We start from the raw sequence: 18,555 nt of genomic DNA, 5'->3' as shown, positions 1-18,555 counted from the left end.
ACCTTTATTATTATTAGACAACATCTCCATTCTTCAACGTTATGCTTTCTCCTAGCTAGACCACATCCCTCCTAACAACCCACCGCTACTCTGTACTCAACGAACCAAGTCTCCATGCTGCTAGATAAGGATCTATGTGAAAGGGTTGAATAAACTACATAGAATAGTAGATATCTTCAATGGAAACTCTTGAACATAGAATGTATAAATACATGCTAAAATTCTACATTAGAAAAATCACAAAATTAAAAGTCAAAATCCTACAATATTTTTACACAATTAGCATACTCCAAAATAACAAGTTGGAATAAACCACTTGTACACACAATAATATTGTTTTCATCTATTGTAATTAAAAATATGTCTCCTATGACCCCATGAGCCCAAAACTATAACCCCTATATTAAAACCTAGCTATTTTCAAAAACCTATAGTGATCACGGTAGCCTGATACCAGACTTTGTTGAAAATGTGAAATATGATTAAAAAAAGTAACCTAAAATATGGGCAGTTACTGTCTATTTCTATTTGGAAAATTGTATACATTATTAACTTGACTATATTAAAGGATAATGGCATCAGTGAAGGGAATGGCAGTTCCAGGTGCAACAGCCTGCCATCCTAAGGTAATGGTCATTGCAAAGAGGAGGCATTACTGTGCACGACGGCCCGTTACTGAACAGTGCAACCCGTCTACAAGGCCATTTTTGCCATGAGCACCTGTGGAGAGGATATCTAATGGCCTGGGAGACATCCAGAAAAGGGTGGAAATGTTGGCAGCACACAATTGAAGGCAGCTTTAGATGCAGAGAGAAACAAAGGCCAACAAACAGATGGGGCAGGAAAGGTTGCCAAAAGAGTGTTGAATAACAGGGAAGAATCGACCCTCGGATCATGAAGACCGGGACAGGCGAGGCAAGGAGGAGAAGCATCAATGGAAGGAGGAGAAGCATCAATGGGGCACAGATGGCAAGTGACAGGTAGGGTCAGAGAGAGAGAGGGGAAATTGACACCAATTAGAATGCTGGTGACATGGGCTGCCTCTGGAAGATACAGCCTGAATTGCCCTCATCCTGATTGGATGCTGAACGTTCCAAGGATGCTAATTTTCATTCCATCATTTTCACCAACTTCCACTAGACGCCAGTATCACCACAACAGAGCTTACTTCTTTATACATATTTAAATCAAAATCTGCAATAAAAACAATCATACTATCAGCTTGCATTTAAGCATTTCAGTGCTCTCTCGTTCAGGGCTATATAGCCTACCAAATAGAGACTAAGGACATAGGACTAACACCTATATATTTTATCCGTATGTGGTATATAACTCGGAGTACACATCTAGTCCTTTAAACGAAGGAGCATTGATAGTTTACAAGGGTGTATCATTTACCATATATGGGAGTATTGCTGGATCACATATAATGTTTACTTTAATTCCAACAGGTTAGGTTCAATTTATGGGGCCTCATAACGACTTTCCAAAACCGTGTCTGGGTTCCCTGAATGGGGAATTACCGGGCCATTCCGAGTTTGGAGGGCTCAGTAATTCCTCCCTCAGGGAACCATAGGGCTCAATGGGAATGGGCGCGGGAGCTAACAACGGGCCGATTACGACCGTCCCGTTGTTAGCTCCCTGGTCCCCTTGCGGGATCCGGGAAGGACGTCTGGTAAAACCAGACGTCCACATCGGGTCCCGCGAGGGAACCTCGTAATATTGCGGAATGGGTTTAAAGGTTCCGCCACCATTAGCGGCACCCGTTAACCCATTCCGCAATACTTATAATGAGGCCCATTGTCTTTATCAACTCCTTATATTTTTATGCCCAGGCTGGTTTCAACCTTCAACCAGATATTATACAATGCCATCAGTAGACTCATGCTATTATAATTGATACAATGTAGCCAGAATAGATCCTCCTTAACATATTCATAATCATGTACATGTTTACCCAAAAGGAGGTTAATTGCACTCGTCATTTCATGGCATTCTGTCAGCAAATGTTTAGCTGTCTCCAGCTGATCTTGTTCTTTACATAAGCGACATAGCTGTAGTTCCGTTGCAAACTTATCCCTTCTCCCAGTAACCATTAATGAAGGTAGTTGTTCTAATCTGCGTAATAGTATAAAGCGTCTGAGTCTTACTGCTGGGCACAGGTTCAGATAACCCTTTTTTTAAAGTTGTGTAATCTATGCTGGACAAATTGGTAGCTCTTTAGCTCTCGGAGATGATCGTAGTTCTCCAGCCAGTCCCAGAGCTCTATATGTTTTCCCAATGCCCTCTGTACCTCATCTGTGTTACTTCCCACCCTCATTTGCCACCATACTATGTTTTTATATGCTAATAATTTTTCTTTTATAAATGTTTGTGTAAAGTTTCAATGTAAACTAAATCACAATAAATATTATTATAAGGTTATTATTATTAGTATTACTTCTTTGTTTCCAACACCTCTCACTGCAAGCGAGGACTCCTACTTGTGTGTAGAGAGCATGCCGAACTGACTGACAGTGTAACACCCAATGCGGCATGCAGTATAACACATGAATTAACAATCACATTCTGATGTCCCAATACATGAGCAGGGACATGTTTTGTGATGCCTCCTTTAGCACCCACCATTTCAGCATTCTCCTTTGTGATGGTCTTCAGCTTATCCTCCATGCGCTGCAAGGAATGCATCAGTTCATCATTACGCTTGGTGAGGCACTTGTTCTTGTCCAGGAGAGGTTTGCACTGCTTTTCTGCTTCTCGGACCCGCCTTAGCTGGAAGGGAAAAAGTTTGCATGTCAGTTTCAAGAACTTGTACTGTCACTTGTATTGTCACTGCAGTACAAGATTGTATTCCTTATGCTTGTCCTGTAACCTAATGTGTATATTTAACCTAATGTGCCCGCAACTACCCGATTTGACTGATAGCCTTGTGCTGCTGATTTACTCAAATTGTTTGTAACCAACCAGTTTTGACCTGCACCAAATGTAACTAGTGTCTAGATGCCTGAGGGCTTTGTGCACTGCTATAAATGTAAAAAATAAATAAATAAAAGACACCGGGTCAGGTAAGAGCATCAAAGGACATTTTTTAAAAGAAAAGTTTGGGAAAGGTTTTCTGCTTGGTGTCTGCTTTACTTAATGTGGATGTTCTTTCTTTTGTGGGGGAGGTGGAGCCTCTCTACCAGTTTCACCATTAACGGACATTCTTTCCCTGCGGAATCCCAAACATGAGACCCTTATACCATTTTTGATAGCTAGGGAAGCTTCAGCCTTTTTCTTGCACCCTGTCAGAACAGGACTGCTCCAAAAAAAAGCATCACCAACCGACCACAGTTTGCCAATTGCAACACATCTAATGATCCAGTGGAATTCTCATCGAACCATGTTGAGGCCCAAGGATTCTGTTGGTGGCATGTCTTTCAGTGGAACAGAAGATGGTGACATTTACCACTGTGATCATAACACTTTCACATTTTAAAATCTCCATCGCAGGGTAACAAAATCAAAAGGGTTATACAAGGTTTAGATGGTTGCATGGTGATTTTATCCCAAAATAAATGTATGGGGTTTACCATTTGAAATTAAAGTGGAAGGTAATGAATTAATGTGAACAATTGCATGATTGTCATCCATATCCTGTGTGCAAATATTCTATATTCTGTGTGTAAATATTCTACATGCTTTGTGCATATAGTCCCCCACAATTAGGGAATCTTTATGATTATGGTGTTACCAGTAAGAAATTTAGCATTTGAAATAATTCACGTTTTTAACATATCACCCCGTTTGGAATTGGGATCATGTTTGATATTTACAGCATTCCGTAGAGCATATTAAGTAGAGTTACTTTACATAGGCCAATGGCCCCTATAATGCCACAGGCCACCACATGATCTGGATCATAAAACAAACCTATTACATACCCATTGTGTTGCTAGTTATAAGCCATAGGTGGCTCTAGTCTGATAACACTACATCCCTTTGCCACCCTAGACACCAGCAATGGCCATAACAATTTTGATGAAGGGAAACAACATTTTCCCGCTTTGATTTCTGCTACATTTAGATCAAACAATGGTTGTTTCAGCCCTCTCTGGCTACAACTCCAAATAATGCTGCTGTGTAAAATCAGTGGCCTCAGTGGGAACCCAGATTGTTCAACAATCTCTTGAGGGAACGATAAACACATCTGTATGCTGTGACAAATCTAGCAACATCGTCACTGATTCCCTGGAGAGAAGCTTCTCTTACATGGCCAGGCAAAGGCAGAAGCTACATGACTCTGACCCTTGGAGTGGCTATCTGCGGGAGGACCACGTAAACTCCAGAGAAACAGAAAAAAACACTGAATCAAAACAAACCTTCAGATCTTATTCTCAATGACACCCATGTTGAAGAGAATACGATTGAGAGGTAGAGACTGCAGCGGAACGCAACTTGTGCTGACGCTGGTTGGAAAGCCGTAGGTGAGGACTCTGTGGAAGACAGCACAGAGGCTGATGACAACGGTGTGCAGAAAGACCGGACCAATAGAAGCTCATCGCTTTATTACTATAGGCAGCTGGAGTCGCCAGAAGCAAAGGAAGATAAAGCGGGGGCCAAACGTCTAACGGGACAGATCCCCAGTCAGCGCACCAAAGGAGAAGATGATGGAAGGACGCGAGGATTGTCAGAGCTACTGGGTAAGCCCCGAGAAAGTGAGTGGGTTACCGGAATCACTTGAGAGCAAATGTCACATATCATTAACAATGAGAGAAAGCCCAATTAAAGTAATTTGAGGAACTAATACAAATACGAACAGTGTTAAGAAAGTGTCAGTGGCCCGATGCTTGGAAAGAGCGATTGATGCAAATACAAACAGAGTTAAGAAAGGGTTGGCGACCCAATACTTGGAGAGAGAGGTTGATACAAATACAAACATTGTGAAGAAACGGTTGATGACCCAATGCTTATAAAAGGACATTGATACCAATAAGAGCAGTGTTAAGAAATGGTTGGGGACCCAATATTTTAAAAGAGGAGTTGATAGCAATAAGAACTTTCCTGAAAAGGGGTCGGTGACCCAATAATGGAAAAGCATTATTTCTTGGATGAGAGAAAGAGTGAATAGAGAACGGAAAAGCACTGGCAGGATAGTGAACCTGCAAACAGTGAGTCTGGGACTCACACCCATGAAAGGAAGTAAATCCCTGGCAGGAGAGTAAACCAGGAACTGTGCGAGTCTGGGACCCGCACCCAAGAACCAGAACTGGGATATCCTGGCAAGAGAGTAAACCAGGAGTGAGAAGAGAAGTAAACCTGAAACCATCGAACAGTGAGGACAAATACAGAAAGGAAGATCCATTACCCTTTTTAAGGATCAGTCATAAAGTCACAATACACTGGGGTTAAAAAGAGGAACAGTCAAAGGAAAAGGGAAGAATCATACCTCTTTAAGGTTAATTGAGATACAGAGTGAGGTAAACTGAAGATTAAAGAGAACTCTGTGTTTAATGAGATCGAAGGGAAGTCTTATCCCCTCTGAACCTTGTACTGTATTTATATATTGGATGGTGAAGAAACAGAAGTCACAAAGGGAAAGAGTTATTTTCCTTAAAATTGTGAAAGCATACGTGGAGAAACTCAAGGGAGAATTTGTTCCCCTTGAAATTGTGAAGTGAAATAGTCTATAAATAAAGAGATATCAGGGGAGAGCCCCTTAAACAGTGCAACATTATTTGACCTTTTTTTCCAGGAGTAGCAGACAAATAGCAACATTCAAACTAACAGAAGCAATCTAGGGGCAGGGAAGACCTGTTTCCTGGTTGTACTTTATTCCTTTGTTTTCGACTCCTTAGAACTTTATGCTTTGAACTTTGAAAGAACGCTATAAATACCTATCTTACAGAAAGCCCCCTTTTACACTATATATTGAGTTTACTGTGTAAGGGTCAATATAGAGTTTTGGACACAGGATGGAGCGTGCTCTTTTTTTGCCTAAAATACTGACACTGAGGTTCCTAAGTTTTGTTGAGTCAGGGAAACCCCTTTTAGGATTAGGGATAGATAGGATTTCTCTCAACCCCTTTATTATTTGGTGATAAATAAAAGTTTATATCAACACTTAACATGCCACTGTGTTCGAGTCCTACACTTGATCCCTTACAGTATCATCTGCATGGCTCTGCAGACCATGAATTCAGCTCAGATTATCAAGAGGCCTTACATCTACACTCAATGACACAAATAGCAGCAATGGGTTTTGAATAACCTAGAAATTGTATATACAACTTGCTACATGTGGGTTTGTGCTTTGTTTGAGCTTGTTCCCAATGTATCCATTTACATTTTATTGTAATGAGGTTTCTAATGTGAACTCACAACATATATTGTTTCACAGGTGTGATGAATCAAGCAAATTCAGTCAATTCTCCCCAGGGGGGACCCTTTTCTCGCGAGGCTAGTGAGGTGAGCCCGCTAATGCATACCCTCCATAACAGTAGAGGCAAGTGGGACCTCACCAGGAAAGACTCCTCCCATGGGGATAAGGACTCCTGTTTTGACAAGGAACTCCCTTTACAACACTCTCAACAAACCAATGATGGTAACCTCATTGAGAAAAGACAGGAAGAGTCCTTATTCAATTGTTATTGTAAATGTTCTCTCTGAAGAGAACCATCTACCAAATACTGGACACAAGAAGAGTGACAGATGCATATCGATCTCTCCACCACAAAGTACTGTGAAGAAGAGGAGCAATGGGGTACTAGAGAGTACTCAAGAGAAAGAGAAAAGGGACTTCCAATTGATGCTGTGAAAGTCACATAGCAGCATCATAAAAATGGTAGGAAACAAAGATGTCACGAGAGAGGAAACCTGGGAGTTTTGAACCAGCTGGAGCAAAGACGCTGGTAACCAAGGGGAGAGGGCCACACTAGAAGAAAATGGAAGTAAGCTGGGAAGAAGAAAGGGAAACCTAATCTTTACCGATGCATTAAAGAGTCAGCACGACAGAGTAGAGCTGACCAGAAAAGAAGAATCCAACCCATCTGGGAAGAAACAGGCTCGGCAAAGAAGGAGGAAGATGATCCTGTGATGCAACCCCATTGCCAAGCAGATGAGGGGGAGAGCAGTAGACCCAGGGATAAAGGAACTCCTCGGGCAAATCAAACTAAGATTGCTGCATATATAATAAATGAATATAATGATTGGGGTAAGCCCCTTCATCTCAGTGGAGGAGAGAAATATAATGAAGGATATACCAACACTCACAGAGATTGGAGAAAAGAATATAATGATCCAGCTACATAGCATACTCATCCCAGTGAGAGAGTGGAGATTCAAAAGGCTGTAGATCTTTACCGGGGTAATTACACTCATCCCAGTGAAATAGTGGAAAGTCATGAAACTGTGCATCACTACTGGGGTAATCATGGAAAACCAGAAACCCGAACAGAAGCCGAGATCTCTCATCCAGAAGCATGTTGAAAGGTGCTTCAGGAAGAAAGGGAAGGGAGTGCAAAAGGCATCCTGACAAGAAGGAGAGTAACCGTGAAAGAGAACACAGACCCGGTGATGCAGCCCCACAACAAGAGATGTAATGGGGAGAGCAGGAGACCCAGGGAGAGAGACAGCGATAATAATTGACCGATAAATAATTGTTACAGTTGGAAAGCCAGATAAATAATTGTTACAGTTGGAAAGCCGAACATAATGATTGGAGTGATCTTCCTCTGCAAAGTGGGGAACAAAGTAATATTAAGAGAAAGAACTACTAAGGTACTTATAATACTTGTCCCAGTAAGAACACAAGTAATCAAGCAAGCAAGAACCGTTACTGAGGAAATCATACTTGCCCCAGTGAGAGAGTGAAATATCAAGAGACTGTAAATAGTAGTTCCTTTCAACATACTCGCCCTAGTAAGAGACTGAACCAAGTATTGTAAAACATTATTTGGACCAACCAAAGAAATAAGTAAGAGAATAAACGACGACAATAGTGTTATCATATTTGGAACTGCAGAAAAAACAGTAAACAAAAAAGAGAAGAAATAACAAAGAGAAAGAATGAGTAACCCAGTAGAAGTGGCCCAAAGGAGTCTCAATGAGTACAAAACACACAGTCTCCAACGCCTCGAGAAGGGGAGGCCAAGAGGCTTAAAGAACTCCCTAAACAAACTGAATGAACTGACACAAAAGATAACCAAGGGTTACCGGAAAATCGTATCTAAAGTTGAAAAAGCTATGCCAGGACAGGGCAGTCATTTTCCTGGACTTAAGTTGTTTTGAAAGTTAGTGTTAGGGTCAAAATAGTTTAGAATTCAGACGGAGGACAGACTTACTTTGGACTTCACTAAAGACGGCTAGCACTGTAGTTAGTTGTGTAAGGTAGGGAAATCCATAGGATAGGGATAATGAGGTTTTTTCTTTATTATTTAAATAAAAGCTATATCAAAATGACACATCTTGGTTTGTCATCTCCTTCTGAACCTCCACACAGGGCAGCAAAGGAAGTCCTATACTAGAATAAGAAAGGGGATGTAGCAGTATCGAGTGCAAAACAAGTAGGTACCTTCCCATTCTGAACACCATTGATAGAGAATGAGAGCTTAACATAGATTGGGTGAGAGAAAGTACTAAAACATATGGTCTAGGCTTTGCTCATAGGGTGAAGGCTCTTCAGTGCTCATTTGATTACACATCCCTGGCAGTGTATCAGAGGGGCTAGAAACTAGGACTCTGTGGTCAGAAAGGGAGGAGTTGATCCTGTCTGTACATGTGCGGTGGTGTACACTTGTAGTCCCTTCTCGCCGTTCCATGGCGGCCATCTTCTTTGTTTACCTTTGAATTACCTTTTTGAATGGCTGCCATGGAAAGTGAGGAGGGACTACTTATAGTCCCTTCACCCTGTTCCGTGGCGGCCATCTATTTTTCTTCTTCTTTATTTCAGTTTCTAAACGTCAAAGCTGTTTCACATCAACAAAAAAGACATTATTAGTACCCCAGTCTAACAGGCTGGAGGTATTACCACCTCAGGTAATGCCCTGGGGCCTGTGTTAAGGCCCTCTCTTCGCTCGGCCCCAGAGAATTACCTGAAGCAGTAATGCCCCCAGGTCCATTGAACATGGATGAGAAGCCCAGGATGGACATGGTAGTCTTAAATTAGCTAGCAATGTTGATGGTGGATGGGTCTACCCAAATATTAATGTTCACAATCGTATTGTATTGTAGTATTGATTTATATAGCGTCTTTTTCCCATTTGTATGGCTCAAAGCTCTTTGTGGTAGGAACGCCCTCGGTCACAGAAGTCCAAGTATGGTAAAGTTTCTAAGAGGAGGCTTAAAGTGCATGTGTGCATTTGGCCAAGATTAGGAGGGCTGGCTAGTCTCCAGTAGGCAACCCAAGAGGTCAGGCCCATGGGCGGGTGCTGATGGAGGTCACGGCAGAGCGCTAGTGCAGGAGACTTGCTATGTACCCAGCTAGGCCAAATTTCTCATAGGTTGTCACTGTATGCTAATGGCAGTGGTGTTGAGGCAAGTCTGTTGTTTCAGTGTGAAGAGGCTATGTGATCAGCTAGACGGAATTTGTCATAATCGTAACTGCATTCTAGAGTGCATGGATGGATAGCCGTGCCTGCGGCAGATGTGCAACGAATTGGTGCGTTTATACATGCCGTAAGCTCAGATGGAGCTTAACTTTGATGACGCTGTGTCATCCGATCTTCTGTGGGGAAGAAAAAGCATGCTATCTTTGAGACTTTTCTAGGCACTATGGACAGGCTACCCTTAAGTCTACCAAGTGTAATAGATTGGCTGTCCTAGAATATCTTCAAGGTGGGAGAGACAGGCTACCATAGTAGCGATTCTTGTTTAATAACCAAAGGTACTGCTGATGAGGTCAGACAAAATCTGAAAGGTGGATGTTATGGTCTATTATACATTTTTAAGACAGTAATTCCATGGAGGAATTTTAGGGGAGGAAAATGTGGGGACTGTCATTTTATCATAATAAATGAGTGCTACTCCCAGGCCTATTCTATTGTTTTTCTTATTTGTAAGAAGTCAATGGTTGTCAGGAAAAAGAGTGTTAAGACTGGTGATGAAACCTTCTGAGAGGCAGGTATTGGAAATGCACAATAGGTCAACATGTAGCTCTTTTATCATCCATTGTATGTTGTCACAAAGTGAGGTAGGTCCAAAACAGTGCATACACAAGATATTGTAGATCAACAAAGGTTTATTAGGGCTAGTGACAAGGCTGTGCCAAAACAAGAAAAATGCAAAGTAAAGTTTAGTCACAATCACAGCATAGCTTCTCGATGCTTTCAGGTTGCAAATCTCAGTCTTGGTTCTCATCTCACTATAGATGATCAATTTACAGTCACTCACAGTCCTGAGGGATGTACGTGCCCCTTGCACATCTTTCCTGTCTTTTTGATACACCATGCCTGTCACTCTGCTTCTCATGATCAGCTCTGTGAGTCCTTGCTTCTGGGTCTCAGAACCTACGTGGGCCTGTACGTTAGGCCTAGTCATGGGCAAAGCTGGGTTATGGTAGTAGTGACCAAATCCCCAAAACTTCCCCCAAGAGCAAAGCAATCTGGGTAGGTCTACAGACATTGTTGATAGTCTCTTACAACCTTGCTATCTCAGAGTCCAGGCGCTGTGCCTCAATGCCAGACCTCACTTTCCTCGACAAGTCACCATGCCCTCATGCATTGCAACTGTCTCCTGGACCACCTGTCCTTTTTGATCCCTCGTTCCACTTTCTCTTCTACTTCCTTGACCTTCAACCACTCTGGTCCCTCTGTTCCTTTCAGACTGACCATTTTTTACGGTTTGGGAGGGCTTGTTCCTCAGCGTGTTCCAATGCTCCTTTAGAGGTTCTCCAACTTTTTCTCCTTTCTCCAGTATCTCATTTACCCTCCTCCGTATATCTCCTTCCAACCCCCATTCTGGTGTATCTCTCCATCCTTTCTTGTCTCTCTTAGATGTTCTGCAACCTCCTCCACATGTTTTCTAACAGCCTCCTCTCTTGCTTCGCTCGGGCCGATAACTTTGGCTGCCAAGCCGTTACCCCTTGTTCCAGTCCTTGGAATGGGGGATTAACGCTATAATAATTGAGATAAAGGATGGTGGTTCCCAATCTGAGCTGACCATTTAAATAGATATAATTCCGAATGGTAGTACAGTTTTTTTAATTTAGTTTATCTGTTCATCCCATTTTTGGTGCTAATGGTGGTGTGGATGGTGATAATATAACAATTTGAAATATTAAGATCTCAAGAGGAGCGTTGTGCCGGAGGTAGACATCACCTTGGCCTGTACGACTGGTACTGCTAAGAGTGGTCTGTCAGTAACGCTAAGGGTTCACTGCTCATCCCGGGATGTGGCTTGTAAGGCAGCTCAGCTATGCTTATGGGAAGTAATGTGTTCACGATAAAAGTAAAACTACCAATCTTCTGCAACTTTCCAGGTATCACAGTAATGGCCCAGGCCACAAAAGAGGGATATTGACCATAGGATACTGCCTGTTAATGTATGCAGCACTTTCTAGACATGATCTGAAAATCCCGATTTTCGTTATCCAAGCTGGTCCCTATGAAAGACAGTAAATAAATGGGTACATGGGAGGGGCAAATGTGTCAAGTTCCATCTAGGATGAGAAATATTCAACAGATACTAGTTTCATCAACATAGGGCGGCATATTGGGCCTCATTACGTCTGTGGAGGTAAGGCAACAATGGCGCCGGCAATGCTACCGGCGCCATTGTTACCATGCCGCCACATTACGAGTTCTGCTTGCGGTGCCGCTCTGCACACCTGCTCAGACCAGGCGTGCAGAGCGGCACCCATGAGCAGAACAGGATGGTAGCAACGTTACCGTTCTGAATGGTACCGCTGCTACCATCCTCCCCATTCCCATTGAGCCCTATCGGGGCTCAAATGAGAATGGGGACGTTCCGGGTCGCGCAAAAGGGAAATTACCTGGCCCTCCAAGGTCGGAATGGCCCAGTAATTCCCCTTTCATGGGACCCAGAGCCATACCTGAGTTTGGGGGTAGCCATGCCCTTATTAAGGCCAATGCTACCTCCTGTCAGGAAAGGAAGAAGGCGATGGATATGGCAGGGGAAATGTGCACAAAATACACAGTAAACAACCTTGAATATAACAACGTGCATTCAATACCCAAGACTCGTGTATACCACTATATGAAAAGGAATGTAGGGTAAGCACTTAGAACCTCCTTATGACTGAAAGGAAAGTCGGCAAACTCCTTACCCACTATGCTCTTACAGATACTGACAGCGCTAAACCCACGTAGAGGGCAAGCAGGGACAGAATCTGTAAGCTGACACTCTAGACGGTACTGAATAAAGAATTTGGAAACAGTACTCACAAGGACCGGATTGACCACATGAATGCCAGTACTCACGAAGACCGGAAAGACCACTTGGATGTCCGTATTCACGAGGACCGGAAAGACCACTCAAAAGTCAGTACTAACCCACAACCCTGTAAATCAAACAAGAACCCAGAAGGCAGTAAAGGCAAAGAGTGAGGATGACTAAATACCTAAGCCCAAGTCAAGAGGCAAGAAGGAATAGTACAGTGTGGAAAACAAAAGATAATCACACAGGAGCTAGTTACAACAGCTTCCCACACCTAATAATAAAATAGGAAATAAATGTAAAAGTGTAAAGGAAAACATGGCATGGATCCCAATAGAAGGCAAGGATCAGGAGCAGTGAAAACGATATCAAAAGGGAAACTTTCCCACCCATCCAAGGTGAAAAGGCAGGAAACTAAACCTGTAAAGGAAAGATTAATGCAACAAGTCTTTCAGTAGCAAAGGACAATTTCTAGGAAACAGTGAACACAGGCAATTGGGCTACAGCAAAAGGAAAGCTCAGAGAAAGGCTGCCTGCAGACAGAGAAAGGGAGAAAGGGATTTCCAAAAGGCAGAAATCAATTAGGCATACAAATACGAATTCCAGGACAAGGAACAAGAAACACTAACTAGAAACTGGGCACAAAAACTAGGAACCAGGAACAAGGGACCAGTCAAGACAGGAACGCTGCAACAATGACCAGCGCTGGACTGAAGCAGACTGAGGCTTTTAAAGCTGCTTAACGAGCACACCCCTCAGGCGTGTCGCCTGCTGCACCTGCAGCCACAGGTGTTGCCTATCCTCCACCCAGCCTTGTCCTGCAAGGGAGGAGGTGAGGTGAGCCAGGCATTCTGGGAAGCATAGTCATTAGATTAAAGCAGCAGTAGCATGCTGGCTGCCAAAAACCTCGAATGGATCCGGAAGGGAAGTAATTTGGGAAATAAGGTTTTAGCGCTCCCAATTCATCAGGACACCGTAGCATAAGGTTTGGAGGAAATGTCCAGTAGGGAAGAAACCCCAAAACATGCCCCCAAGTGGCGGGAACGGGAGCGAAGGGAGCGAGCCTTGACACCTCCAACCTCGTAATGAGGCCCATTGTGTCTAACAGCAGCAATAGGGCATTATGAATTATCTTTAAAAACGTGAAAGAAACTCCTTGCTCCAACACTCGGCTGGAGAAGATAAGGATTACAGATGTAAATATAAAACCAAACTTTGGATGAAAGAGAAAGGCTCTGCAATAGGATATAAATGCCTATTACCATATTTCTGTATTCTTAAAAGTGATACATATCCCTGCATCATGTACATTAACAAGCTGTACAATCTTGCATGTAGAGCAGGAGAATGGGCAGGTTTTGCCTTCGCTCAACCGACCTTTTATCAGATAGCCTTATTGTCAATACAGCAGGCACAGGACACTCTGATTCCCTGGTGTGTGATGTGGCCCATGCCTCATAGTTACGGCAGGGTCAGGGGACAGGCCCTGTCAAGCGGGGTGAGGACCCCTCTCAACCTGGGACAGGGGACCTACCAGGGTGTTTGCCATAGCCAATCCTGCACCAGAGATGGAGTGTGGGAGTTGGGAGGTACCCAGTCTCTGTCGCGTGTGGCATCAATGAAAACACAGAACTACCATTCACCCTCCTTCTCCCCACTGAGCTCATGTCTGCGTACCAACTATTTGAAAGTCTGGATGGTGCCCATCTTTTATTGCATCTAAACCAAGTCCATGGTATTCGTCATACTTGGACCTTCTAACTTGCAGGTTATCGGCAGACCCATGTTCAAAAAGGGGGCAGGGTTTAATTAGCACTCTATGGCCCTCATTACAACATCGGCGCTAAACCATGGCGCTATTAGCACCATGGTTGCTGCCGGTATTGTAACGAGTCCCCCATGGTGAAATGGGGAAGTACCACCCCATTCCAGGGTTGGCGGGGCGGTACTTCCCCATTTCACCATGGCCCTTCCCCATTCCCATTTTTGCCCCATAGGGCATAATGGGAATGGAGAAAGGCGGTAATTACGGTACCGCAAACTGCGGTACCGTAATTATCGCCAGGGTCCCTTTGCGGGTCCCTGCAATAACGGCTGGTTCCAGCCGCCGTTATGGGAATTGGGTGCTAAGGGTTTACCGGTACCAGTACCCTTTCCGGTACCGGTAATCCCTTAGCGCCCGGGTTGTAATGACCCCCTATGTTTTTTAAAATCTTTCTTTATTTGCATAGTGCCAAAAAAAGGCCTGTAGGCAAAGGTGCATAGACACAATATACAGGTCAAGTAAAGCAATACAGATCAAGGACAAGCAAAGAGAAGTAGGCATCTCACACAAAGACGTGAGTTTTCATAGACCGAAGAGATACCTCTTAAATAAGGGGGCAGTGCATTCCAAGCATTGGGAGCAGCAAAGAAGGCCCTTTTAGTAACCAAAGTCAGCTTGGTTCTCGGAACCGCTGAAAGGTTGCTGTTATTAGAACGCAATGTTCTACGATTCGGGAGCCAATTCAGGCATTCGGTTAAAGATGCAGGAGTAATGCCAAACAAGCACTAATGTGTTATTTTGTCAGGAGCCAAAAAGAGATTGGGCCTCATTCCGACTCAGACGTTAAGGGGTTTACGGTGCCGTAAACGGCGCCGACCCTTAACGTCTGATTACAAGGTTCCCTTTGCGGGATGGCTGTTTAACGCCTGCTTTTTGCAGGCGTTAAAAGCCATGCCGCAAAGGGACCTTGGCGATAATTACGGCACCGTAATTTACGGTGCCGTAATTATCGCCTTTCCCCATTCCCATTATGCCCTATGGGGCAAAAATGGGAATGGTGAAGGGGCCACTGGTGAATGGGGAATTACCGCCCCACTCACCTTGGAATGGGGCGGTAATTCCGCCATACACCATGGCGGAATTGCAACCTTAGCGGCATGGACCATGGTGCTTATAGCACCATGGTCCTCCGCCAAGGTTGTAATGAGGCCCATTGTCTTAGCTACTGGTAGACAGTGTACGTCTCTTCGGGCCTGCGAGACATGATCTGCATCCTTAGCCCTGCTACCACCCGAACCGCACTGTTCTGAAGTACCTGGAGCCTATTCATATCGCTCTTGCAGATGCCACAAAAGAGATAAGGTGTTCCATTTGCATCTTGCAATATCAAATGTTCGGTACTCAGATCCCAGCTTCTTGAGCTTACCTGATGAACATATGACCATAAGCTCTGTTTTAGCATTGTTCAATGCCAGACTAGCAGACATCGTCTATTGCTGTATCAAGGAGTGTGCTGAATGTATCACAAGAGCTTTTTTCATAAACACCGGACAGAGGGATTAGGCACTGCGTATTGTTAGTGTAGTTGGTATAACTAATCCCTCTGTCATCTACTATCTGGAACAAAGGCAATGTGAACACTTTGTATAGAGTTGGTGATAGGCATGACCCTTTAGAGAAACTGTACTGGATCTTTACCGGATCCGCAGCCGCAGCCACATCCCTGCTGTAGACTCTAGCAGATCTATTACCAAGAAAGGAATTAACCCAGGCTAAAGCAGATGGTGAAAAGCCTCCTACCTCCGAGAGTCTATCTACAAGCAAAGCATGGTCAACGAGGTCAAATGCTGCAGAAAGATCCGGTAACCTCAACAGAACAGCCTGCCCTTTTTCCATATAGTGCGGAATGTTAGATTGTAAGTCTAATAAGGCTGATTAAGTGCCATGTGCTGCACAAAACCCAGACTGCCTTTTTCTGAAGATGTTATTGGCAAAAAGGTAATCCTGCACCTGCAGATAGGCGACACTGTTCAAGATTTTAAGGTGAACAGGGACATTCGTAATCAGCCTATAGTTAGCAGAAACAGAGGATCCAGCTTACTTTTCTTTTATCAATGGAGATATTCAGGACTGCTTGATGCAGTCAGGGACATGACACTCCACAAATGACTGATTCACAAATGTTGTTATTGATTGTATTGACAACGACATGCAGTCCTTCACAACTACTCTGGGACAAACATCTACCTTGCAACTAGTCAGCTTGAGCTGCCTGATGATTTGAAGCATTTCGGTGTCTGTAGTTGGTCTGAATGTAGGTGTTTGCATATCATTACGTGATAAATTCAGCCCCCAACAGTGTCCTTTTTGCATCAATACTCTCCCGGATACAACGTAGTTTCCCAAACATGGCTTCCTGTATAGAAGTACATCATATACTGTCCTTGACAATTTTGCTTGACTCACTGGGACAAGCATTCACAAGTTCTCTTATAACTCTAAAAGGCTCCCTAGTGTTAGAACCAGAATTCAGAATTCTCATATTGTAGTGAGCTCTTTTAGCATCAATAATTGCCACTTTATGATTCTTAGCCACTATACTATATAGGACTTTATCTTTATCTAATCTAGATTTAAGCCAGTTATTGAAACATGTCCTCTTAATGTTCTTCAGGTCATGTATCTCAGGAGTGTACCATTTATTCCACTTTTAGGTGGCAGAGAATGAGTCTTTAAAAGTGCAAGATGATCAACAGCATCACAAAGGCAACATCATCTGCAGAATCAATATTGCACAATGTCTGATCAAAGGAAGAGATAAAAGAACCCATGGCTTCCAATGACAATTTGTGCATGTTCCTAGATGTCAGAGTGACCCGAGCTGGTTTACTCCTCATAATGCGTTATGGTATTACCAGGATGAAGGAGATAACACTTATCTGACCACAGACAAGGTAGAACTTTAAACTCACCAATCTGACTATTCAGAGTAAGGAGCCAGTCCAAAACATTCCCCTTAATATGGTTAGGCTCGGACACCTGCTGAGAGAAGCCCAACTCTCTAAATGGAAAGTACATTGGCAATCCAACCGGATCAGAGCCATCTGAAAACCAAAGATTGGTTTCTGATATCTGAAACATGACCCCTGGGGAGAGAAAAGCAGAGATTTGCCCATGGAACCAGTTGAGGCGGAGAGCCAAATGAGTCAGTGTGGGTTATTTGGGTGGGATAAGTTAGGGTAAAACGGACCACGAGACCAAGCAAGGGATGGTTGATAGAGCAGAGCATAGAATAAGATTACAGAGAGCATGTGCAAGGTAAGGTGTTGGCCGGTGAGAGAAAGTAGTACTTGAATGTGAGTGGGCATATCTGGACAGTGAAAAGACTGTTTGAGCTAAAGTGTGGGGATACAGGGTAGATAGCGTGAGTGAGTAAGGAAGGTGAATTAGAGTAAAAGAAGTGTGACTGTAGGAGAAGGTGGGGTGGGGTGGAGTGTGCAGTGGGAGGAATGTTTAACAGAGAATACTGGCAGGAGAGTGCAGTGGAGAGTCACAGAGTGTAGAGTGTTAAAGAGTAGAAGGTGGTGAAAGTAGTAAAACAGGAAGAGTAGAGTGGTAGAGGGCAAGGGAGAGTAGCAGTAGATGCAAAAACATCAAAAGGGACAGAAAGAGGAAATGCGATAGGGAGAGAATGAGGAGAGTGGGAATAAGGGATGGGAGGAGTAGAAGGATGGTAAATGAAGGAAATAACTAGGTGAGGAATACAAGAGTGTGAGGGGTACAGATTGAGTGAGGCCTGGGTGGTTGGAAGGCACCACCTCCTGATATCATTCTTAATGCTGGTCACCAGGTTATTATCATCTACATAATTCCAGAGGGAGGACAACAGATAAGGTGGTTACCTTTAGGCCCCCACTCCTAGCCAGAAATATTTTAGACAATAAGGGTTACCAATCTCTAGTGACCACCTTGGGTTTTAGGAAAGTCTTGGCTAGGGTGGAGGGAGATGGGGGAAAACGAGAGAGAACGGGGCAACCCTTAGATTGGCCCTGTGAAAATACTTAATAAAAACCTTTGAACTGTCTTTGAGAGTTGGTGTGTCCTTGAGGCTATCTGCGACTTAGTGTACCTTGTCCTTGTACAAAGCGAAAGCTCGGCTTCTCCTCACTGTACTCTTGATTTCGTGATAGCAAGCTCCGAACCAAGCACGAATAGTTCCCACTGAAATATAATTCCGAAAATGAACAATTGTGTGTGTGTCACTGGGGCATGCCTTGAAGAGTGTTGAGAACTTGTGATTGGTTTCAAACAAATTGTGATGTCCTATTATAGGCAAATGGTACTGGGATGGGAGAAAGAGGCATATGAAGCGGGATAGATTTTTCTGTGGTGAAGAAATGTTGTGATATATCCGGTCC

At 43.6% G+C, this 18,555-nt stretch overlaps 1 protein-coding gene across 2 annotated transcripts in view; it reads right to left on the bottom strand.

Moving 5' to 3' along the window:
- JAKMIP2 (janus kinase and microtubule interacting protein 2) overlaps window positions 1–18,555 on the bottom strand; it is a 562,748-nt gene that overhangs the window by 200,734 nt on the left and 343,459 nt on the right. For both annotated transcript variants that reach the window (XM_069652427.1, XM_069652428.1), the window contains exon 7: window positions 2,626–2,772. In XM_069652427.1, coding sequence (XP_069508528.1) covers window positions 2,626–2,772 — 147 coding nt within the window. The remainder of the gene's footprint in view (window positions 1–2,625; window positions 2,773–18,555) is intronic.

The sequence above is a fragment of the Ambystoma mexicanum genome, chromosome 3p, assembly GCF_040938575.1.
Source record: "Ambystoma mexicanum isolate Mex_15411 chromosome 3p, UKY_AmexF1_1, whole genome shotgun sequence".
Lineage (NCBI taxonomy): Eukaryota > Metazoa > Chordata > Amphibia > Caudata > Ambystomatidae > Ambystoma > Ambystoma mexicanum.
The sequence above is the reverse complement of the archived record's forward strand: the minus strand, read 5'-3'. Positions and strand labels throughout refer to the sequence as shown.